Source organism: Melanerpes formicivorus, unplaced genomic scaffold (assembly GCF_026170545.1).
Source record: "Melanerpes formicivorus ecotype bairdi unplaced genomic scaffold, bMelFor1.0.p_v2 SCAF_251, whole genome shotgun sequence".
NCBI lineage: Eukaryota > Metazoa > Chordata > Aves > Piciformes > Picidae > Melanerpes > Melanerpes formicivorus.
In genome coordinates this window covers 46,924-71,125 of record NW_027142603.1, presented here as the reverse complement: position 1 = coordinate 71,125, position 24,202 = coordinate 46,924, and the positions used below count along the sequence as shown (strand labels likewise).

The following is a 24,202-nucleotide window of genomic DNA, read 5'->3' as shown; positions in this document are numbered from 1 at the left end:
GAGAGAGACCAGCAGAGGCTACAAAGATGCTGAGGGGCCTGCAGTAGCTCTGTGAGGAGGAAAAGCTGAGCGCCTTGGGACTGTTGAGCCTGGAGAAGAGCAGCCCCAGAGGGGATCTGAACAATGCTCAGCAAGAGCCAGAGGATCGGTGGGGGGCAACAGGCTGGGGCCAGACTCTGCTCAGTGGTGCTCAGCGACAGGAAAAGAGGCAAAAAGCACAAACTGGAACACAGGAGGTTCCATCTGAACATGAGAAACTTAATTGCTGTGAGGGTGCTGGAGGCCTGGAGCAGGCTGCCCAGAGCAGTTGTGGAGTCTCCTTGTCTGGAGAGATTCCAACCCCCCCGGCCATTGTGATCCTGGGCACGCTGCCGTGGGTAGCCCTGCTTGAGCAGGGGGTTTGGACTGGATGATCCCCAGAGGTGCCCTCCAAACCCCCCATTCTTTGTGATTCTGTGTGAGGGGCAGCTGCTGCACTTTTTTTGAGCAGCATCACTGAAACTGGAATGGTGGGTGTGAGCTGTGAAATAAGAAGTTTGAGGACACTTGATAAAGCATCAACAGGAGGTGAGGTAGGACTCTGGACTAATGTGCATGCCCCCACACCTCAGAGTGTTCACCTTGGATGTGGAGGGTGCCCATGGTCAGGTGCTGGGCCTCAAGCATCAGTTTGGATGCGAGGCTGCAACATCCCAGGCAGTAACCAGCTGGCTGTTGAGTCCTCTCATGTATCAGTAATCAGTTTAATTTGGGGAGGCAAAATATAACAAGCAGATATTGAGTCTCCTTAGAATGCAGAATGAGGGCAAATCCTGAAACACTGCTGATCCATTTTCGTGTTCCCACCAGCCCTTAGAGCTGCTGGTGGCTTGCTTACAGTAATGGTTACAAATCTGCAGTGCAAACTGTTTGATGTGTGTGTGAATCCATTTGGGAATGATAATGAAGGCTATCAGAGAGAGAACCTGGGAATGGCTTCTTCCACTTCTGCACAGACCTTGTGCTAGAGCTTAGGTGAACGTTGCATCTCCTGGTAATCAGTAAATTAAATGCAATTAACAGGGTGATGGAATTAATCACTTGATCACCACCTTAGACCTCTTCCTGACTATGCAGAGGTCCCTTAATGGATGATGATGTGAATTTGCAAAGCAGCCTTCATTCTCATCACTTGTTCTTTGCCCTCCTGTGGTGAAATTAAGCGCAAAGCAGGCTTTGAGCAGGGAAGAGAGAAGCCACACAGAAAGCTCCAGCAGAAAGAATAAATTAGAGAAGTGCAGGCAGTCCAGCAAAAGCAAGCAACAGTGCTCTGGTAGCAACCCAAGTCCCTGCCCATCCAACTGTTCCTCTGAGGCCAGACTTTAGTTCTGTTGTTTCCACTGCAGAAGCAGGAGGATAAATGGGACAGGGTGTAGTGTGCACTTTCCCAGTGGGGAGAAATCACTCACAGCTCTGCTCCTTGACAGGAACCAGCGTTTTGCCCACGCCGAGCAGGTAGTTGGAATTCCTTGCCCATTGCTCAAGTGCACAGCGTGCAGCCCCTCAGATGCTGCTGATAAGTGATAGCTTGGGGATCACCACAGCACTTTAACAAATAGGATACAGAATACAGACTTAACCAGGTTGGAAAAGACCTTTGAGATCATCAAGTCCAAACTATCACCCAACACCATCTGATCAACTCAACCATGGCACCAAGTGCCTCATCCAGGCTCTTCCTAAACACCTCCAGGGCTGGGGACTCCACCACCTCCCTAGGCAGCACATCCCAATGGCCAATCTCTCTTGCTGGGAAGAACTTCTTCCTAACACCCAACCTAAACCCTGGCACAGCTTGAGACTGTGTCCTCTTGTTCTGGTGCTGGGTGCCTAGGAGAAGAGACCAACCCCCACCTGGCTACAACCTCCCTTCAGGGAGTTGGAGAGAGCAAGAAGGTCTCCCCTGAGCCTCCTCTTCTCCAGGCTAAGCAACCCCAGCTCCCTCAGCCTCTCCTCACAGGGCTGTGCTCCAGACCCCTCCCCAGCTTTCTTGCCCTTCTCTGGACACCTTCCAGCAGCTCAACATCTTTCCTAAACTGAGGGGCCCAGAACTGGACACAGGACTCCAGGTGTGGCCTAACCAGTGCTGAGCACAGGGCACAATGACTTCCCTGCTCCTGCTGGCCACACTGTTCCTGATGCAGACCAGGATGCCATTGGCCTTCTTGGGCCGCTGGGCACACTGCAGGCTCATGTTCAGCCTATTCTCAACTAGTACCCCTAGGCCCCTTTCTGCCTGGCTGCTCTCCAGCTACTCTGACCCCAGCCTGTAGCACCGCATGGGGTTGTTGTTCCTGGTCCCTGTGTCACACACCTAATGGTATGGTTTATTTTGTACCTTCTCTCTTCCAGTTCTTCATGTTCATCCTGTTGATCTTCCTGGCAGAGCTGTCTGCTGCGATCCTGGCTTTTATCTTCAGAGAAAACGTGAGTATCCCAGGGTGGGCGAATGCTGAGCCCTGGTGGGAGGATGCTGAGCCCTGGTGGGACTGTACCCAGCTGGAGCATGGTGTTAGGTGGTGGCTGATGTGTTTGTAGAGCCACTGTTTTTTCTGTTGGAGATGCCATCAAACACGTTTAATTACCACCCACAGTCTGGGGAAGCACCAGCACGCCCGTGGCTGCTGATGCCGCGCAAGGTGGATGCTTTATGAGCCCAGGAGATGCACACTCAGGGGGCTGCTTATCTCTGGAGTTGTCAGAGCCTTCCTGGTTCTTTTGCAGCCCAACCAGCTGCAGATCCCATCAGAGAGAAGTTTTATAACCAAGTCTCACTGAGATTAAAAGCTGTTCTTCTCTTTTTTCAATGTAGCCTGTGTTCAGTGGGACTATTGATGGTGCAACCTCCTGTTTCCACCAGCAGAGCCAAAAACTCCCTTCTGCAGCTTCTTATTGTCTTCCTTCTTGACTTGCCATGTTCTGCTGCTGGCTAGATGCCTCTCAATGTTGCTTGTAAAATATCCTTCCTGACCTGCCCTCAGCAAGCCTCCCCATATCCTATTTTGTGTCCATAACAGATCCTTTGCAACCCAAACAGATTGCCCAGAGAAGCTGTGGAGGCTCTGCCCCATGTTCAAAGACAGGTTGGATGGAGCCTTTAGCAACCTGGTCTGGTAGAAGGTGACCCCACCCATGGCATGGGGGTTGGATCTAGGTGGCCTTTTGGGTCTAGGTGGCCTTTTGGATCTGTTGTAGTGTGATGGTTTAACCCACCAACATCAACAAAAAGTCAGCTGAGCACAGTGGGAGAAGCGAATGGAGCTGTATTTTAGAAGCAATAATGGAATGCAGTGAATATGTACAAAATACACAGGATTTACTACAGTAGACAAGGATTGGCAGAAAGAAAACAACACAGAAATCCTCCTTGGGAGAAGGATTCCACCTCGCCTCCCCCCAGCCTCTCTCCCATCCCTTTTCCCTCTGTTAATTAGAAAAAAAAAGAGAAGAAGAGAGGGAAAAAATGTTAGGGGAATTTCAGTTAGCTCAAAGTGTTGTTAAGAAGTTAGTTTTGCTTATCTTGAGTTTGCTGAGAAATGGCCTCTCTCTATCCAGGACAGCATGCGTGCCAAGAGAAAGACAGAAGACAGAGTGACTGAGAGAAAGGAATGTGAGAGCTCTTGCTGTGGTACATCTCACATCTGACCAATGGAATTCCTTTAGAATTAATCTTTGTTTTCCTTTTTACACTCAAACATTCAGCTAGAGAATTCTGCAGCTATCCTTTTCTTAAAGGCACAGCCTAAACTGTCATAGGATCTGGGTGGCCTTTTGGGTCTAGGTGGCCTTTGGGGACTAGGTGTCCTTTTGGGTCTAGGTGGCCTTTTGAAACTGGGTGGCCTTTTGTGTCTAGGTGGCCTTGTGGGACTAGGTGGCCTTTTGGGTCTAGGTGGCCTTTTGGGACTAGGTGGCCTTTTGAAACTAGGTGGCCTTTTGAAACTGGGTGGCCTTTTGTGTCTAGGTGGCCTTGTGGGACTAGGTGGCCTTTTGGGACTAGGTGGCCTTTTGGCACTAGGTGGCCTTTTGGGTCTAGGTGGCCTTTTGGGACTAGGTGGCCTCTTGGCACTAGGTGGCCTTTTGGGTCTAGGTGGCCTTTTGGGACTAGGTGGCCTTTTGGGTCCAGGTGGCCTTTTGAAACTAGGTGTCCTTTTGGGTCTAGGTGGCCTTTTGGGACTAGGTGGCCTTGTGGGACTAGGTGGCCTTTTGGCACTAGGTGGCCTTTTGGGTCTAGGTGGCCTTTTGGGACTAGGTGGCCTTTTGAAACTAGGTGGCCTTTTGGGACTAGGTGGCCTTTTGGCACTAGGTGGCCTTTTGGGTGTAGGTGGCCTTTTGAAACTAGGCGGCCTTTTGGGTCTAGGCGGCCTTTTGGGTCTAGGTGGCCTTTTGGGTCTAGGTGGCCTTTTGGGACTAGGTGGCCTTGTGGGTCTAGGTGGCCTTGTGGGACTAGGTGGCCTTGTGGGACTAGGTGGCCTTTTGGGACTAGGTGGCCTTGTGGGTCTAGGTGGCCTTGTGGGACTAGGTGGCCTTTTGGGACTAGGTGGCCTTTTGGGTCTAGGTGGCCTTGTGGTACTAGGTGGCCTTGTGGGACTAGGTGGCCTTTTGGGTCTAGGTGGCCTTTTGGCACTAGGTGGCCTTTTGGGTCTAGGTGGCCTTTTGGGACTAGGTGGCCTTGTGGTACTAGGTGGCCTTGTGGGACTAGGTGGCCTTTTGGGTCTAGGTGGCCTTTTGGCACTAGGTGGCCTTTTGGGTCTAGGTGGCCTTTTGGGACTAGGTGGCCTTGTGGTACTAGGTGGCCTTTTGGGTCTAGGTGGCCTTGTGGGACTAGGTGGCCTTTTGGCACTAGGTGGCCTTTTGGGTCTAGGTGGCCTTGTGGATCTAGGTGGCCTTGTGGGACTAGGTGGCCTTGTGGGACTAGGTGGCCTTTTGGGTCTAGGTGGCCTTGTGGGTCTAGGTGGCCTTGTGGGACTAGGTGGCCTTGTGGGACTAGGTGGCCTTTTGTGTCTAGGTGGCCTTGTGGGAATAGGTGGCCTTGTGGGACTAGGTGGCCTTGTGGGACTAGGTGGCCTTTTGGGTGTAGGTGGCCTTTTGGTTCTAGGTGGCCTTTTGGATCTAGATGATCTTGAAGGTCCCTTCAAGCCAAACCATTCTGTGAGTCTATGAATCCAAGCTCCTGTGCAAATCGAATGGCTGCTGGCCAGACCTGGTTGAACACAAGATGGGGAGGCTGGGACCAAATTACTGCTAACAGGACTTTTTAATTGCATTTACTCTACATGGCTCTAAGCTTTAGAATAGAATAGAATAGAATAGAATAGAATAGAATAGAATAGAATAGAATAGAATAGAATAGAATAGAATAGAATAGAATAGAATAGAATAGAATAGAATAGAATAGAATAGAATAGAATAGAATAGAATAGAATGGAATGGAATGGAATGGAATGGAATAGAATAGACCAGGTTGGAAGAGACCTTCAAGATCATCGCGTCCAACCTATCACCCAACACCGCCTAATCAACTAACCCATGTAACCAAGCACCCTGTCAAGTCTCCTCCTGAACACCTCCAGTGACGGCGACTCCACCACCTCCCTGGTGTGTAAAACTTCCTCCTGACCTCCAGCCTGAACTTCCCCTGGAGCAGCCTGAGACTGTGTCCTCTTGTTCTGGTGGTGGTTGCCGGGGAGAAGAGACCAACCTCTGCCTGTTTACAACCCCCCTTCAGGTAGTTGTAGAGAGCAATAAGGTCACCCCTGAGTCTCCTCCTCTCCAGGCTAAGCAGCCCCAGCTCCCTCAGCCTCTCCTCATAGGGCTTGTGTTCCAAGCCCCTCACTAACTTCGTTGCCCTTCTCTGGACTCGTTCCAGCAAGTCAACATCCTTCCTAAACTGAGGGGCCCAGAACTGGACACAGTTGGCAGGTTGAAGTCACACTTCAGCCAGGTTCAGTGTTCAGTGTTCAGTTCAGCCAGCTGCAGTGTAAAAGGTTATGGGGATGGTTTTGTGGTCATGGTGTTGTTGGGTTGATGGTTGGACTTGAGGATCTCAGAGGACTTTTCCAACCTTGATGATTCTATGATTGCCCTGCTAACAGGTTGCTGGTCCTTCTCTCCATGGTTTCATGTGATGCAGCCTTTTGCTGCTGTGCATATTATACAGCCACCATCCCTCCCCTGCACTAGCAGTAAGCTTTTAGTACACCAGTAGTAAGCCCAGCCTCAGCTGTTTCTCCTACCACAGATCCACAGAGTGCATTGGGTTGGTAAGGGACCCTCAAAGGGTCCCAACCCTTCTCCAACCCTCCCTGCAGTCAGCAGGGACACCTCTAACTAGGTCAGGCTGCCCAGGGCCACATTAGGTCTGATCTTGAATGTCTCCAGGGACGAGGCCTCAACCCCATCCCTGGGCAACCTGTTCCAGTATTTTATCCCTCTCATTGTGCAGAACTTCCTGATGTCCAGCCTAAATCTACCCTACTCCAGTTCCAAACCATTGTCCCTCATCCTACCACTACAGATACTGAAATGTAGTTATGAGGTCTCCCTGAAGCTTTCTTTCCTCCAGGCTGAGCAGCCCCAATTCTTTCAGCCTGTCCTCAGAGGGGAGCTGTTCCAGCCCTCTGACCATCTTTGTGGGTTCCCCTGGACCTTCTTCATCAGGTCCATGTCCTTGCTGTGTTGAGGGCCCCAGAGCTGGACTCAGTACTCCAGGTGAGGTCCCAGCAGAGCAGAGTAAAATAGCAGAATCACCCCTGTTGACCTGCTGGCCACACTTCTTTTGATGCAGCTCAGCATCAAAACCAGCAAAGCTTGGTGCAGTTCTGCCATATTCCCACCTGTAGAGCCTGGCTACAGTCAGCCCATCTTTGAACTATGACTGTGAGTGATGGCTGGGAAGAAAACAACCAACATTGGCCAGTAGAACTGATCACTGGTGACTTTATTTAGTCTCTTCAAGTAGTAAGAGAACATAGAGCACAGCCCCTGCACTGAGCGTGCCAGGAATGTGGCATGAGCACAGCAGGGCCACAGAAAATGGTGATTCTCTTCAGCCAGGATCTATTTTCAGTTGTATTCATATAAAAACATTTGGATAAGCAAAGAGTCAGCACTTAGGAGGCTCACAGCAAGGCAATGTGGTGTTTGTGCAGTAGGATGCTCTTAGGAGTTAGTGAGAGGTGGAGATTGTATTTCTTGCCTTGTATAATGATTCAGGAAGGGGAGGTCCTGCCTGGCCAACCCTGACCAACCTGATCTTCTATGCCCAGGTGACTGACTGGTGGATGTGGGGCAGGCTGTGGATGTAGTCTGCCTGGACTTCAGCAAGGCCTTTGACACCATCCCCCACAGCAACCTCCTGGCCAAGCTGTCAGCCCCTGGCTGGGACAGCAGCACTCTGAGCTGGGTTAGGAAGTGGCTGGAGGCTGAGCCCAGAGAGTGGTGGTGAATGGTGCCACAGCCAACTGGCAGCCAGGCATCAGTGGTGTCCCCCAGGGATCAATGCTGGGCCCCATCCTGTTCAATATCTTGATTGATGATCTGGGGATTGAGTCCATCAGCAGTAAATGTGCAGCTGACAGCAAGCTGGGGGCAGGAGTTGATCTGTTAGAGGGTAGGAGAGCTCTGCAGAGGGACCTTGCCAGGCTGGACAGATGGGCTGAGTCCAACCTTCCAGTACTTTGCCAGCCTTTCAGTGATTTAAGGGGCTCATCAGAAAGCTGGGGACAGATTTCATCAGGGCCATCAGCAAATTAAGGTCAAGCTTAGGTGTGGTTTTCCCTGCAAAATGAGTTAGTTTAGAATAGACTTTTCATCAGGGCCTCTTGGGACAGGACAAGGGGGAATGGATTTGAACTAAAAGAGGGAGATTTAGACTGGAGAGTAGGAAGAAATGCTTTACTCTCAGTATATAGAATAGAATAGCATAGCATAGCATAGCATAGCATAGCATAGCATAGAATTAACCAGGTGGGAAAAGACCTTTGAGATCCTCAAGTCCAAGCTATCATTCAACACCATCTGATAAACTAAACCATGGCACCAAGTACCTCAGCAAGGCTCTTCCTGAACACCTCCAGGGATGGGGACTTCACCACCTCCCTGGGCAGCACATCGCAATGGCCAATTTCTCTTGCTGGGAAGAATTTCTTCCTCACCTCCAGCCTAAACCTTCCCTGGCACAGCTTGAGACTGTGTCCTCTTGTTGTGGGGCTGGGTGCCTGGGAGAAGAGACCAAGCCCCACCTGGCTACAACCTCCCTGCAGAGAGTTGGAGAGAGCAAGAAGGTCTCCCCTGAGCCTCCTCTTCTCCAGCCTAAGCAACCCCAGCTCCCTCAGCCTCTCCTCACAGGGCTGTGCTCCAGACCCCTCCCCAGCCTCCTTGCCCTTCTCTGGACACCTTCAAGTCTCTCGATGTCCTTCTTAAATTGTGGACCCCAGAACTGGACACAGGACTCCAGGTGTGGCCTAATCAGTGCTGAGCACAGGGCAGAATGACCTCCCTGCTCCTGCTGGCCACACTGTTCCTGATGAAGGCCAGGATGCCCTTGGCCTTCTTGGCCACCTGAGTGTGGTGAGACCCTGGCCCAGACTCATTGGAGGTGGTAGAAGCCTCATCCCTTGAACCATTCCAGGTGGGGTTGATGAGGGCCCTGAGCAACCTGCTCTAATTGAAGGTGCCCCTGCAGACTGCAGAGGGGTTAAGCTGGATGACCTTTGAAGGTCCCTCCCCACCCAAGGCAGTGTGTGATGGTGTGACGGCAGCCGTGGGATGAGTGAGGATCTGTTGCCTTGCACGGTAAGGTCACACTGCTTATTCTAGACTTCTGTGGCAGCTGGCGGTGTTTGGTGAGAGATAACTTGAAGGAGAGCAAACTTCTCCCTGTCTTGAGCTTGTCTCCTTGTTTGTAGCAGCAGCTTCCCACTCTGTCAGAATGAGTGACAGGAAGGGATTTGGTGCTAGTGGGAAGGGATGAAGAGCGTCAGATCCTGACACAGCTGAAGGCGGCTCTGCGCAGAAGTTAAACTCAGGCTGCAGACTCTTGTGGTTTGTTCTCTCCTCAGGTTTCTTCTGACAGGAGAAAAAGAAACACCACCCAAACCACCCTGTTTTTTGCTGGTGCTGTGTATTTGAGTGGTAGCCTCTCTGGCAGAGCTCCCCTTCTTGTGGCTAATTTTGCTGTCATCTTTTGGTTAGGGTGAGGCCGGGTGGCTCCACAGAATGCCCATGGGGACAGAGGTGGTCCTCCAGGGACTCCATGTTGGGAAGAATTCTTCACAATAGTAAATTAAGGTCAAGCTTAGGTGTGGTTTTCCCTGCAAAATGAGGTGTTTTAGAATAGACTTTTCATCAGGGCCTCTTGGAACTGGACAAGGGGGAATGGATTTGAACTAAGAGAGGGAGATTTAGACTGGAGAGAAGGAAGAAATGCTTTACCCTGAGTGGATAGAATAGAATAGAATAGAATAGAATAGAATAGAATAGAATAGAATAGAATAGAATAGACCAGGTTGGAAAAGACCTTCAAGATCATCAAGTTCAACCTATCACCCAGCACCATCTAATCAACTAAACCATGGCACCAAGTGCCTCAGCCAGGCTCTTAAACACTTCCAGTGATGGTGACTCCACCACCTCCCTGGGCAGCACATCCCAAGGGCCAATCTCTCTTGCTGGGAAGAATTTCTTCCTCCCCTCCAGCCTAAACCTCCCCTGGCACAGCTTGAGACTGTGTCCTCTTGTTCTGGTGGTGGTTGCCTGGGAGAAAAGACCAACCTGTGTGGTGGGAAATGCTCATTTGGGCAATCTAAACTCCTTGGAAGCTGACCAAGTAGGCTCCTGTGGTGGTCATTGCACCACTCCATGTGGCTGCGGCTTCACTGGGTGCATAAAACGAGGCAGAAGATAAACTCTTACCTGTTGGCTTTCCAGCTGATGTGTAGAGCTTTCTCTGGTGTGATTTCACATCCTCAACAGCTCCCAAACACTGGTCAGAGTTAATCAATAGCTGAGGGAGTGTAAGAAACCTAAAGGCAAAAAATAAGAGGAAAAATAAGAGAGAAAAGAGATGTTTTCTGCTGAGGTTTGACATGAGAGTAAGAGTCACTGAAGCAGAGCGTGGCGGTGGTTGGGTGAGTGAAAGTGGTGCTCTCAGTGGTGAGCCTCTGATCTGCAAGGCCAACTGCACTCCCAAAGGAATGTTACAAAGCAAGCTCTAAAGAGCCAGGCTGATGTTAATCAGCTGTGGGAGCACCAGAGTTTCTCTGCCTTTGTAAAGGAGGCTTTGGAGGGTGGAGAACCCTTTCTCACCTAGGGGACCTCACAGTATCACAGTCTCACAGTATAACTTAGGTTGGAAAGGACCTCGAGGATCATCGAGTCCAACCTATCAACACAGACCCCATGACTACACCATGGCACCAAGTGCCACATCCAATCCCCTCTTGAACACCTCCAGGGATGGGGACTCCACCACCTCCCTGGGCAGCACATTCCAATGCCGAATGACTCGCTCGGTGAAGAACTTTCTCCTCACCTCGAGTCTAAACCTCCCCTGACACAGCTTGAGACTGTGTCCTCTTGTTCTGGGGCTGGTTGCCTGGGAGAAGAGATCAACCCCTTCCCGCCCACAACCACCCCTCAGGTAGTTGTAGAGGGCAATGAGGTCACCCCTGAGCCTCCTCTTCTCCAGGCTAAACAACCCCAGCTCCCTCAGCCTCTCCTCACAGGGCTGTGCTCAAGGCCTCTCCCCAGCCTTGTTGCCCTTCTCTGGACACCTTCAAGTCTCTCAATGTCCTTCTTAAACTGAGGAGCCCAGAACTGGACACAGGACTCAAGGTGTGGCCTAACCAAAGCAGAGTACAGGGGCACAATAACTTCCCTGCTCCTGCTGGCCACACTATTCCTAATGCAGGCCAGGATGCCATTGGCCCTCTTGGCCACCTGGGCACACTGCTGGCTCATATTCAGGTGGCTGTCGATCAACACACCCAGGTCCCTCTCTGTTTGGCAGCTCTCAGCCACTCTGACCCCAGCCTGTAGCTCTGCATGGGATTGCCGTAGCCAAGGTGCAGCACTCGGCACTTGGACTTGTTGAATGCCATCCCATTGGACTCTGCCCATCTGTCCAGTCAGTCAAGGTCCCTCTGCAGAGCCTTTCCACCCTCTAACTGACTAACATCTGCCCCTAACTTGGTGTCATCTGCAAACTTGCTGATGACTGACTCTACCCCTTCATCCAGATCATCGATGAATATGTTGAAGAGCACAGGGCCCAGCACTGATCCCTGGGGCACACCACTGGTGACTGGCCGCCAGCTGGATGTGGCACCATTCACCACCTCCCATGAAACAATGTCTTCCTGGAACAAAAGAGAGACTGTGAAAGGATTGGACTTGATGATCTTTAAGAGCTCTTCCAACCTAAACAACTCTGTGATTCCATGAAGGAGTGACCTTGCCTAGGTATAGGAATTGTTTTTTCTGTGCCCTTCAGATATTTCACTCTTCTTAGTGAACTGTCCTAGCAAATAGGAAAAGGAGATGGTAGGAACAGATGAGTCCTGTGGCAGAGCTTTGGATAGAGCCAGGGTGTTTGGCTTTTTAGCCCCATTTCTGTCACAGCAGTTGAGTCCTAGAATAACAGAACCAACGAGATTGGAAAAGACCTCAGAGACCATCAAGTCCAACCTGTCACCCAACACCTCATGACTAACTAAACCATGGCTCCAAGTGACACATCCAATCCCCTCTTGAACATCTCCAGGGATGGTGGCTCCACCACCTCCCTGGGCAGTACATTCCAATGGCCAACAACTCTCTCTGTGAAGAACTTTCTCCTCACCTCCAGCCTAAACCTCCCCTGGCACAGCTTGAGACTGTGTCCTCTTGTTCTGGTGCTGGGAGAAGAGACCAACCCCCACCTGGCTACAACCTCCCTTCAGGGAGTTGGAGAGAGCAAGAAGGTCTCCCCTGAGCCTCCTCTTCTCCAGGCTAAGCAACCCCAGCTCCCTCAGCCTCTCCTCACAGGCCTGTGCTCCAGACCCCTCCCCAGCTTTCTTGCCCTTCCCTGGACACCTTCCAGCAGCTCAACATCTTTCCTAAACTGAGGAGCCCAGAACTGGACACAGGACTCAAAGTGTGGCCTGACCAGTGCTGAGCACAGGGCACAATGACTTCCCTGCTCCTGCTGACCACACTATTCTTGATGCAGGCCAGGATGCCCTTGGCCTTCTTGGCCACCTGGGCACACTGCTGGCTCATGTTCAGCTGCTGTCAACCACTGCCCCCAGGTCCCTTTCTGCCTGGCTGCACTCTGACCCTAGCCTGTAGCACTGCATGGGGTTGTTGTGGCCAAAGTCCCTTTGGTTCCTGATACCTGTTTCATCAGAAGTGAGGCAAAGCCTGAAGAACATGAGCCATCCATGCCTCAGGTTTCTTGGATGGAATCAGAACCATCAAGGTTGGAAAAGACCTCTGAGATCATCAAGCCCAACCTTCTACCCAACACCTCCATGACCACTAAACCATTTCAATTATTTGTCTTTCCCAGCAGTGGGGCCACACTGGTACCATTGGAGACCTTGTGCATAGTTTAAATTTGAGCATTGGTTTAGCTAAAAACTGAATGAAAAAGAAAAGGATTAGTGGTGCTGTGAGCTCCTTACAAAAGAGTTGATGGCTTCTGACTTTCCTCCTAAGCATCTCCCACATCAACAGCTCTTAAGGCTGGTCTTTGGCTGAGTGGCTGAGCTCGTTGAAGGCTCTCACCTAGGGCAGACTCTTGCTGGGCAGAAGGAAGTGAGGGCTTCTCCAGGAAGCTTGAGGAGCTCTGCTGAGGACAGCAGCAGATACATTTGGTGGCACAGAGGGAGGCTGGGACACATCCTGCCTGCTCCAGACAGGGCTCTGTGTACAGGCCTGGCCCCAGCTCTGATGGGGTCACAAAATCTCCATGTGCCAGCAGCTCAAGGGCCATCACACCCAGCCACAAAGCAGAGGCTGTCACCTGCAGCCCCATCCTAGGCTCCCTGCTCGGCCTCCATGTGCAAAATCAGTTTGGGAGAGGAAGTTGTTCAGCTGCTGAGCAGGATGGAAGCAGGAAGAGCAACGCTGTTCTGCGTTGGAAGCATGAGGATTGCTCCAGGCAGCAGCAGATGGACAGGAGCATGTCCTGTTTTCCAGGCAGGCAACAGAACAGCTGGAAAACCCCACATCTGGATGGCTCTTCATTGCCCATGATGTAACTGTGTGTTGTCACAAGCTTGTGTAAGATCTGGTTTGAGTAGGAGGTCCTCTGCTCCCTCTGCATGGCTCTTGCCACAGCACTCTAAGGTGCAGCGACCCCATCAGTGCCATCCCTGACTTCCTTGAGAGTGGGGAGAGCTTCAGCTGCTCAGGACAAACACTTGAAGAGCCACAGCAGTTGGAAGCATTTATTTTCCTGGCAGAGCAGGGTTTGCTTTAGGCCAAGTCTCATAAAACTCCCAGACAAACTCAGAGCAATTTCCTCTGGGGTTGCTGCTGTCAAAATAAAGGTTTCACTTTGTATTTAACTGACTCCTTTGTTGCAGGCCCCTCCAAAGGCAGACAGCTGGGATTAGTACCAACAGCAATATCAGTTTCAAAGTCCACGCTTCAGGAACAGAGAGGCATCAAAAAGACGTGCTGCTGCCTCTGCAGGGTGGAGGGTCTGGAGAAAGTACTCTAAGAAAGGGAAGTGGACTTTCTTAGTACCCATCCTCACTCCAAGAGGACATTGAGGTGCTGGAGAGGGTCCAGAGAAGGGCAGTGAAGCTGGGGAAAGGTCTGTAGAACAGGGCTGGTGAGGAGCAGCTGAGGCAGCTGGAGTTGTTTAGTCTGGAGCAAAGGAGGCTCAGGGGAGACCTTCTGGCTCTCTACAACTCCTTGAATGGAGGCTGGAGCCAGGTGGGGCTTGGCCTCTTCTCCCTAGTAACAAGTGATAGACTCAAGTTGGGCATTAGAGGAAACTTCCCTGGGCACAGGCTGCCCAGGAAGGTGGTTGAATCTCCATCTCTGGAGGTGTTTACAAGAGGCAGAGATGTGGTGCTCAGGGACACGGTTTAGCATCAGGCTTGGCAGAGTTGGACAATGGTTGGGCTTGCTGACCTTCAAGGGCTTTACCAACCAAAACAATTATATGATTCTATAAAAGCAGAACACTGAGGATATAGTTCAGCATCTTTTAACCTGATATGCCCTCTGACCACCAACTTCCCAAAGGAAAACGCCACATCCTCTGGTATTTTAATAGTCAGAAACAAAAAGCAAGCTAATATGCTCAGGTGGCCAAGAAGGCCAAGGGCATCCTGGAACAGTGTGGCCAGCAGGAGCAGGGAGGTCATTCTGCCCTGTGCTCAGCACTGCTCAGGCCACATCTTGAGTCCTGTGTCCAGTTCTGGGCTCCTCAGGTTAGGAAAGAGGTTGAGCTGCTGGAAGGTGTCCAGAGAAGGGCAAGAAAGCTGGGGAGGGGTTTGGAGCACAGCCCTGTGAGGAGAGGCTGAGGGAGCTGGGGTTGCTTAGCCTGGAGAAGAGGAGGCTCAGGGAAAACCTTCTTCCCAGCAAGAGAGATTGGCCATTGGGATGTGCTGCCCAGGGAGGTGGTGGAGTCACCATCCATGGAGGTGTTTAGGAAGAGCCTTGATGCGGCACTTGGCGCCATGGTTTAGTTGATTAAATGTTGCTGGGTGATAGGTTGGACTTGATGATCTCAAAGGTCTTCTCCAAACTTATTAATTCTAATCTATTCTATTCTATTCTGTCCTATTCTGTTCTGTTCTGTTCTGTTCTATATTAATTAATCCATAAATGAATTAATTCAGTCTGGAGAAATGAAGGCTCTGAGGAGACCTTATTGTGGCCTTCCAGTATCTGAAGGCGGAGGGACATTTTAGGGCATCAGGGAGGGATAGGACTGGGGGGGATGGAGCAAAACTAGAAGTGGGGAGATTGAGATTGGCTGTGAGGAAGAAGTTGTTGCCCAGGAGGGTGGTGAGAGCCTGGCACAGGCTGCCCAGGGAGGTGGTGGAAGCCTCCTGCCTGGAGGTGTTTGCAGCCAGGCTGGAGGTGGCTGTGAGCAACCTGCTGTGGTGTGAGGTGTCCCTGCCCATGGCAGGGGGGTTGGAGCTGGCTGAGCCTTGAGCTCCCTTCCAACCCTGCCAGTTCTGTGATTCTGTAACTTGAACATTTCCTACCATTATAAGATTATTTATTTTTTACTTCCTTTTCATTCCCAGAAGGTTCCATATTAGGTCCTCATTCTGCTTTCTCACACATGGGTGGAAAGCCAGCACAGTTCCCTCCACTGTGAGTAGAGAATCAAGTGGTTTACAAAGAGAAGTGAGGGGCAAATGAGGCTTTGGTTGCCACCCTGATGAAGCAGAGTCAGATTTTTGACTGTTGGGGGAGTGGATTTGAAGGTAGATGTGGTTTATCTTGATTTCAGGAGAGCTTTTGACACCCTCTCCTACAGGACCCTCACAGCTAAGCTGAGGCAGTGTGGTCTGGATGGGAACTGATTGAATGAAAGAAGTCAGAGAGTTGTGGTCAATGGGACAGAGTCTAGCTGGGGACCTGTGCCGCGTGGAGACCCTCAGGGGTTGGTACAGGGAGCAGAGCTGTTCAATACATTCCTCAATGACCTGGATGAGGGCACAGAGAGCTGCTGACACCAACCTGGGAGCAGTGGCTGACACAGGAAGTTTGTGCAGCCAGACTCAGAGAGGCTGGAGAGCTGAGCAGGGAGAAATGGAATGAAATTCAACAAGGGCAAGGGCAAGAGTCTTGCACCTGGGAAAGAGCAACCCCATGGACCTGTTTGGGCTGGGGACCACCTGCTGGAGAGCAGTGAAACAGAAAAGGACCTGGGAGTCTTGGTGGTCAATAGGTTGCCCAGGAGCCAGCAGTGTGCCCTGGTGGCCAAGAAGGCCAAGGGCATCCTGGGCTGGATTAGAAGGGAGCTTTGAAAAGGGCCTGGGAAGGATATGGCAGCAGTCTTCACATCTCCACCTTTCTGTTCTTTTCAGCTGACCAGAGAGTTTTTCACCAAGGAGCTGAAGCAGCATTATCTGAGGAACAATGACACAGATGTCTTCTCTTCCACCTGGAACTCTGTCATGATCACAGTAAGTGACCCAGATGGGTACCCCTGGGCTTTCAGTCTGGGTGCAGAAGGCCATGGGGTTGCACTGACCCTGGAGCTTCCACCTTCCAAGCTACTTCAGGACTATTCCCAGCCAACAGTAGCCATGAACTGGAGCTACACAACGGCTCCTGTGGAATGAGGTGGTGGGCGGCAGATTAGGTAGGAGCATGGACCTGGGGCTGCTGATTTACAGCCCTCTGAAGATGAGCCAGCAGTGCACCCAGGTGGCCAAGAAGGCCAGCAGCATCCTGGCCTGCATCAGCAGTATTGTGGCCAGCTGGAGTAGGGCAGGGAATGTCTCCCTATGCTTGGCACTGGTAAGACCTCACCTTGAGTACTGGGTTCAGTTTTTTGCCCCTCACTCCAAGAATGACATCAAGGAGCTATAATGTGTCCAGAGAAGGGCAACAAAGCTGGGGAAGGGCCTAGAGAGGAAGTCTTGTGAGGACCAGCTGAGGGTATTGGGGTTGTTCAGTCTAGAGAAGGGGAGGCTGAGAGGAGAGCCTCTCACTCCCTTCAACTCCCTGAAAGGAGGTTGGACTGAGGTGGGGGTTGGTCTCTTCTCCAAAGTATCTGGTGACCTTGAGTCCTGTGTCCAGTTCTGGGCTCCTCAGTTCAGGAAAGAGGTTGAGCTGCTGGAAGGTGTCCAGAGAAGGGCAAGAAAGCTGGGGAGGGGTCTGGAGCACAGCCCTGTGAGGAGAGGCTGAGGGAGCTGGGGTTGCTTAGCCTGGAGAAGTGGAGGCTCAGGGGAGACCTTCTTGCTCTCTACACCTCTCTGCAGGGAGTTTGTAGGCAAGTGGGGGTTGGTCTCTTCTCCCAGGGCCCCAGCACCAGAACAAGAGGACACAGTCTCAAGCTGTGCCAGAGGAGGGTTAGGCTGGATATTAAATTCTTCCCAGCAAGAGAGATTGGCCATTGGAATGTGCTGCCCAGGGAGGTGGTGGAGTCCCCATCCCTGGAGGTGTTCAAGAAATGTGTGGCTGTGGCACTTTGGGACATGGTTGAATAGCCATGATGGTGCTAGGTGTAGGGTTGGACTCCATGATCTTAGAGGTCCTTTCCAACCCAAACAATTCCAGGGTTCTGTGGCTAATGGATATTTTCAGATATATTTGGCATCAAAATTGACCTTGTTACTCCAGCCTTATTCAGGCAGGTTACAGAGTGGATAGGATAGGATAGGATAGGATAGGATAGGATAGGATAGGATAGGATAGGATAGGATAGGATAGGATAGGATAGGATAGGATAGGATAAATAGAATTAACCAGGTTGGAAAAGACCTTAGAGATCATCAAGTCCAACCTATCACCCAACACCATCTGATCAGCTAAACCATGGCACCAAGCACCCTATGAAGTCTCCTCCTAAACATCTCCAGTGGTAGTGACTCCACCACCTCCCTGGGCAGCACATCCCAGTGGCCAATCTCTCTTGCTGGGAAGAATTTCTTCCTAACACCCAGCCTAAAACCTCCCCTGGCACTGCTTGAGACTGTGTCCTCTTGTTCTGGTGCTGCTTGCCTGGGAGAAGAGACCAAGCCCCACCTGGCTACAACCTCCCTTCAGGGAGTTTTAGAGAGCAGAGTGACTGTCACTGGGGCTGGTTGTTCTCTGCTGGAAGGAGTTCTGTGTGGGTAGGTAGGTGGGTGGTGTGTGCACACCTGGGGAGGCTGTGCTAAGCACAGCCCTGGTGTAGCTGCTCAGGAGGGACAAGCAGGGTGTCAGGCTCTGCAGATGAAAAGTCAATTTTAATCTTAAAAGGCAAAGATGATTGCTGCCCTTCACTCTGATCCAGGGCTTTAATAAAGACATTTCCTTTTGCTGACTGAAAGGAGACAGAGCCAGGCTATGACTTGAATGCATAAAGAGGACCTGACTTGCATCCTGAAAAGGGACCTTGCTCCAATCACTCAGGCAGCAGCAGCCTGGAGCTCCTGTGGCCAAGAAGGCCAAAGCCATTCTGGGGTGGATTAGAAGGGCTGTGGTTAGTAGGTCAAGAGAGGTTTCCCTTCCTCTCTACTCTGCCCTGCTGAGGCAGCATCTGGAATATTGTGTCCAGCTCTGGGCCCCTCACTTCAGGAGGGACCTCAGGGAAATGCTTGAGAGAGTCCAGTACAGAGCCATGAAAATGCTGAAGGGAGTGGAAGATCTTCCATAGGAGGAGACCCTGAGGGAGCTGAGGGCTCTGGAGCTTGGAGAGGAGGAGCCTGAGGGTGACTTCATTCATGTTGATAAAGATATGCAGGCTGAGTGCCCAGAGGCTGGAGCCAGGCTCTGCTGGGGGATGCCCAATGCCAGCACAAGGGGCAGTGGTGGAAGCTGAGGCAGAGGAAGTGCCATGGGAACAGGAGGAAAACATTTTTTCCCTGTGAGGGTGACAGAGGCCTGGAGCAAGCTGCCCAGGGGGGTTGTGGAGTCTCCCTCCCTGGAGATATTCAAAACCTTCCTGGATGTGTACCTGTGTGACCTGCTCTGGGTGCTCCTGCTCTGGCAGGGGGATTGGACTGGATGAGCTTTTGAGGTCCCTTCCAGGTCTTAACAATCTGTGATCCTGTGAGCTGGATTGTGCTGCTGGCTGCCTTGCAGGCTTGCTGAGGGACATCAAGGAAGTCACTCTGGAAGTGCTCCAAAGCCCTGTGTACTTTGTGGCATTATTCCCAGTGGTAGCTTAGAGTCTACAGCACAGCGTGGCTGCAGTGGGATTTCACAGAAAGGCTTTGATGAAGCAGAAGCTCCAAGCTGCAAGCACAGCCCACTTCACTGGAAACAACACTTGGCTTGTCTCTGCTTTGACTAAAGCTTTGATCCCCACGAGGGTGGTGAGGCACTGGAACAAGTTACCCAGAGAAGCTCTGTAGGCTCCAATCTTGGAAGTATCACAGTACCACAGAACATTAGAGGTTGGAAGGGACCTCCAGAGATCATCCAGTCCAACCTCCTGCCAGAGCAGCATCACCCAGGGCAGTCTGCACAGGAGTGCATCCAGGTGGGATTTGAAAGTCTGCAGAGAAGGAGACTCCAGAACCTCTCTGGGCAGCCTGCTCCAGGGCTCTGTCACTCATTCTAGAGAAGTTTCTCCTTCAGCCAGGTTGGATGGGGCCTTGAGCAGTGTGGTCCAGTAGGAGCTGTGGCTGGGGGGGGTGGAACAGGATGCTCTTTAAGGGTCCTTCCCAGCCCAAACCATTCTGTGTTTCTGCAAGAACAGGTCTCTGGTGGATTTCTCCTGTCTGCTTTTAGGGCAAATGTCAACTCTGTCTTCCTTCTCCACTGCCTCTCCCTAGTTTGCCTGCTGTGGAGTGAATGGACCAGAAGACTTTGAAGCTGTTCCTCTCCTTCCATACTCCTCTCTGGAGCGGGGCACGCCGGAGGCTTGCTGCCAGCGGGAGCTGCAGAGCCGGGAAGGGATGATTGTCAACAGAGAAGCCTGCCTCAGTGGCGTGGAGAGGTTCCAGAACAGACAGGTGAGGCCACACAGCACCAGCAGGAGGAGCCAGGGGTGGGCAAGGGCAGCCAGTGAAGCTGGCAGGCCTGTAGTCACAGCCTTAATGCCCCTTCTGCCGACAGCTTTTTGAATCATAGAATCAATAAGGTTGGAAAAGACCTCAGAGATCATCAAGTCCAACCTGTCACCCAACACCTCCTGACAACTAAACCATGGCACCAAGTGAATGGAATGGAATGGAATGGAATGGAATGGAATGGAATGGAATGGAATGGAATGGAATGGAATAGAATAGAATAGAATAGAATAGAATAGAATAGAATAGAATAGAATAGAATAGAATAGAATAGAATAGAATAGAATAGAATAGAATAGAATTAACTAGGTTGAAAAAGACCTTTGAGATCATCAAGTCCAACCTATCTATCACCCAACACCATCTGATCAACTAAACCATGGCACCAAGTGAGTAGAGTAGAGTAGGAATAGAATAGAATAGAATAGAATAGAATAGAATAGAATAGAATAGAATAGAATAGAATAGAATAGAATAGAATAGAATAGAATAGAATAGAATAGAATAGAATAGAATAGAATAGAATAGACCAGGTTGGAAAAGACCTCAGAGATCACCAAGTCCAACCTATCAACCAACACTATCTGATCAACTAAGCCATGGCACCAAGTGCCTCATCCAGGCTCTTCCTAAACACCTCCGGGGATGGTGACTCCACCACCTCCCTGGGCAGCACATCCCAATGGCCAACTACTCTCTCTGGGAAGAACTTTCTCCTCACCTCCAGCTTAAACCTCCCCTGGCACAACTTGAGACTGTGTCCTCATGTTCTGGTGCTGGTTGAAGTCACGGTACACGTCTGAGCTTGGTTGTTGTGTGCACTAAGCCCAGGTTGTGTGGGTGTGGTGGGTTGAAAATTCCCTCCCAACATTAAATTTGCCAGCCCAGCTGAAAGCAAATGAAAGCAAAGCTACACTCTACAATGGAATGCAGTGAGTATGTACACACTATCCAGGAGTTACAGCATTTGCAGGCATTTACAAGTAATAAACAGCACAAGGACCCCCTGGTCAAAGACCAGGGGAAGTCACTAGCTTCTCCCTCCTTGCCTCCCCCTGACCCCCTTGGACAAAAGGGACAAAAGAAAAGGAGCAGATAAATTAGGCTTAACCAAAACAATTCAGCCAAGGTCAAGCAGAGGCAAGTTTGCTTCTCTTCTAGAGTGAAGAAGCAAGAAGAAGAGAGACTTGTTTTGGGACAACCAGTTTTAGTCCCTGATCTCTTCCAATGGGATTGTCTGGAATTACCTTTCATTTTCCTTTTTACACCCAGCAGTGACTTATTTACATTTTACTGCTTTCTCTTCAAGATCTGTGGGAAAAAAAAAACCCAAAACCAAAATTAAAGGCATAGCCTTGAACCTGCCACAGTTGGACCAGCAGAGATGTGATGGACCCCAGAAAGCGTGAGACGTTGTAGGGTGAGGTCTGCAGAAGGTGAATCAGCAGAGGGGGGCTTTGATTTTGAACTGAAGGGAAAGTGGAGCTTCAGATAAACTTCTCCTTTGGGTCATCTGAAGCCTCAGCACTTCATCTTTTCTATAGCTCTCTACAGCTCACTGAAAGGGGACTGGAGCCAGGTGGGGACTGGGCTCTTCTCCCACAGAAGTGATAGCACAAGAGGAAACAGCCTCAAGTTGTCCCAGGGGTCGTTTAGGTTAGACATGAGAAGCAGTTTCTTCCCCTTGAAGGTTCTTAAGGCCTGGCCCAGCTGCTCAGGGCAGGGGTGGAGTCCCCATCCCTGGAGGGGTTTCAAAGCCATGAAGATGTGGTGAGTGATGTGGTTTAGTGGTGACCTGGCAGTGCTGGGTTAAGGGTTGGCCTTGATTATTTGAAAGGTCTCTTCCAACTCACTCAGTTTATCATTCTAGAATATTCTCTGCTCATCCCTGTGAGTCCTTTAAACTTCAGGAGCAGGTTGCCCAGGGAGGTGGTGGAGTCACCATCCCTGGGGCAGTTCAAGAAAAGTGTGGGCATGGCACTTGGGATGTGGTTTAATGGCCATGGTGATGTTAGGTTGGCAGTTGGACTTGATGGTCTTGGAGGTCTTTTTTTCCAACTGAAACAATTCTATGATTGCATGATTCTATGATCACAGGCTCACAGGATGTTAGGGGTTGGAAGGCACCTCTGGGCTGCATCAGGAGAAGTGTGGCCAGCAGGGCAAGGGAGGTGATCCTCCCCCTCTACTCAGCCCTGGTGAGACCCCACCTGGAGTCCTGCCTCCAGTTCTGGAGCCCCTATGACAAGAGGGATCTGGAGGTGCTGGAAGGTGTCCAGAGAAGGGCCAGGAGGATGAGCAGAGGGCTGGAGCACCTCTCCTGTGAGGACAGACTGAAGGAGTTGGGGCTGTTCAGTCTGCAGAAGAGAAGGCTCCCAGGTGACCTCATTGTGGCCTTCCAGTATCTGAAGGGGGCTCCAGGAAGGCTGGGGAGGGACTGCTCAGGATCTCAGGCAGTGATAGGACTAGGGGGAATGGAATGAAGCTGGAGGTGGGGAGATTCAGACTGGAGGTGAGGAGGAAGTTCTTCCCCATGAGAGTGGTGAAACCCTGGAATGGGTTGTGCAGGAGGTGGTTGAGGCCCCGTCCCTGGAGGTGTTTAAGAGCAGGCTGGCTGAGGCTCTGGCCAGGCTGATCTAGTGTGGGGTGTCCCTGCCCATGGCAGGGGGGTTGGAACTAGCTGATCCTTGTGGTCCCTTCCAACCCTGACTGATACTATGACACTATGATACTATGATCTTGGAGCCCAACGCGCCTGCCAGAGCAGGACCAGAGAATCCAGCACAGGTCACAGAGCAATGCATCCAGCCAGGGCTGCAATGTCTCCAGAGAGGGAGACTCCACAAGCTCTCTGGGGAGCCTGTTCCAGGTCATAAGCTACTGCCATGACAACACCCCCTTGCCAGGTTCAGTATTAACACACAGACTCTGCCAGTCTTGAACCTTTTTGTAGTAAGAATGTAGGGAAGGGGAATTTGCTCTTTAATTATAATACAACCAAGCAGTCAGCTGCACCCTGGTCTTTCTTCCCTGAATGTTGATAGCCTAAAGCAGCAGCAGCAATTCAAAGGGAAGGGAGAGATGTGGTTTCCCCAAGGGACTGAGAGGTGAGCTGGAAATGGACAACAAGTTCTGTGGTGTTCCTGAAGGTTAGTACCATCCCAGAGAAGTTAGCAAGCCAGCACAGGTCAGGCAGTGAGGCTGCAGGTGCCACCCAGCTGGGTGGCTGTGTCAGTCTGCTAGAGGGCAGGGAGGCTTTACAGCAGGACCTGGGCAGGTGAGACCCATGGGCAAAAGCTAATTGCATGAAGTTCAGCAAGGCCAAGTGCCAGGTCCTGCACCTGGGTCATAACCACCCCATGGTGAGCTACAGACCTGGGGATGTGTGGTTGGAAAGCTGCAGCTTGGAGAGGGACCTGGGGGTATTGGGTGACAGGCAACTGAACAGGAGCCATCAGTGTGCCCAGGTGGCCAAGAAAGCCAGTGACATCCTGGCTTGGGTCAGACACAGGGTGGCCAACAGGGACAGGGAGGTGATCATCCCCCTGTGCTCAGCACAGGTGAGGCCACACCTCGAGTACTGTGTTGAGTTCTGGGCCCTCACTCCAGGAAGGGCATTGAGGTGCTGGGACATGTCCAGAGAAGGGCATTGAGGCTGAGGGGAGACCTCACTGCTGTCTACCACTATCTGAAGGGAGGTTGGAACCAGGAGAGGGCAGCCCCTTCTCCTTGATGACAAGCAACAGGACTGGAGGAAATGGTTCCAAGCTGCACCAGGCTGGGTGTTAGGAAATATTCTTCACAGAGAGGGTCCTCAAACATTGCAATGGTCTGCCCAGGGCAGTGCTGGAGTCACCACCTCTAGGGGTGTCCAAGCAGTGTGTGGAGCTGGTGCTTAGGGCCATGGTTTAGTGCTGACCCTGCAGTGCTGGGTTGAGGCTTGGCCTGGATGATCTCTGAGGTCTCTCCCAACCAGATATACTCTGTGAATCTGAGGTAACTCTTCCTAGCTGTGGTAGTGGCTCCAGTTTAGGCTGCAAAGAGTCCTCATCAACAATGCATGCAACAGGAGGTCAGGGGTTAAGCAGACATATTTGAATGGCTTTGAGCTGGAAGAGGGGAGGTTTAGGCTGGAGATTAGGAAGAAATGCTTCACATTGAGGGTGCTGAGACACTGGAACAGGTTGCCCAGGGGCACTGTGGATGCCCCCTCCCTGGAGGTGCTCAGGGCCAGGTTGGGTGGAAGGCTAGTGGAAGTTGGGTTCACCTCATCATCAATAAACCATCTGAGCTTTGTGCTGGCCATGTGTACAACCTCCCTTTTCTCTCCACACACAGCACTTGATAGCAGGGTGTGAGAGGGGTAAAGGAGTTTGGAACCAGCATGTGAGCTGTTCCTCCCCTGGCAGCTGGAACTGGTTGGCAAAGGCACTCTGGGTGAGAGATCACAGCAGATGACACCATGCTGCTTCTGCCAGGTCTGA

The 24,202-nt window shown here is 51.3% G+C and overlaps 1 protein-coding gene across 8 annotated transcripts in view; it reads left to right on the top strand.

Moving 5' to 3' along the window:
* Positions 1 to 24,202, top strand: part of TSPAN18 (tetraspanin 18) — a 177,315-nt gene that overhangs the window by 145,044 nt on the left and 8,069 nt on the right. For all 8 annotated transcript variants that reach the window (XM_068169956.1, XM_068169958.1, XM_068169957.1 and 5 more), the window contains 3 exons: positions 2,392 to 2,466; positions 16,080 to 16,178; positions 19,482 to 19,661. In XM_068169956.1, the coding sequence (XP_068026057.1) occupies positions 2,392 to 2,466; positions 16,080 to 16,178; positions 19,482 to 19,661 (354 nt within the window). The remainder of the gene's footprint in view (positions 1 to 2,391; positions 2,467 to 16,079; positions 16,179 to 19,481; positions 19,662 to 24,202) is intronic.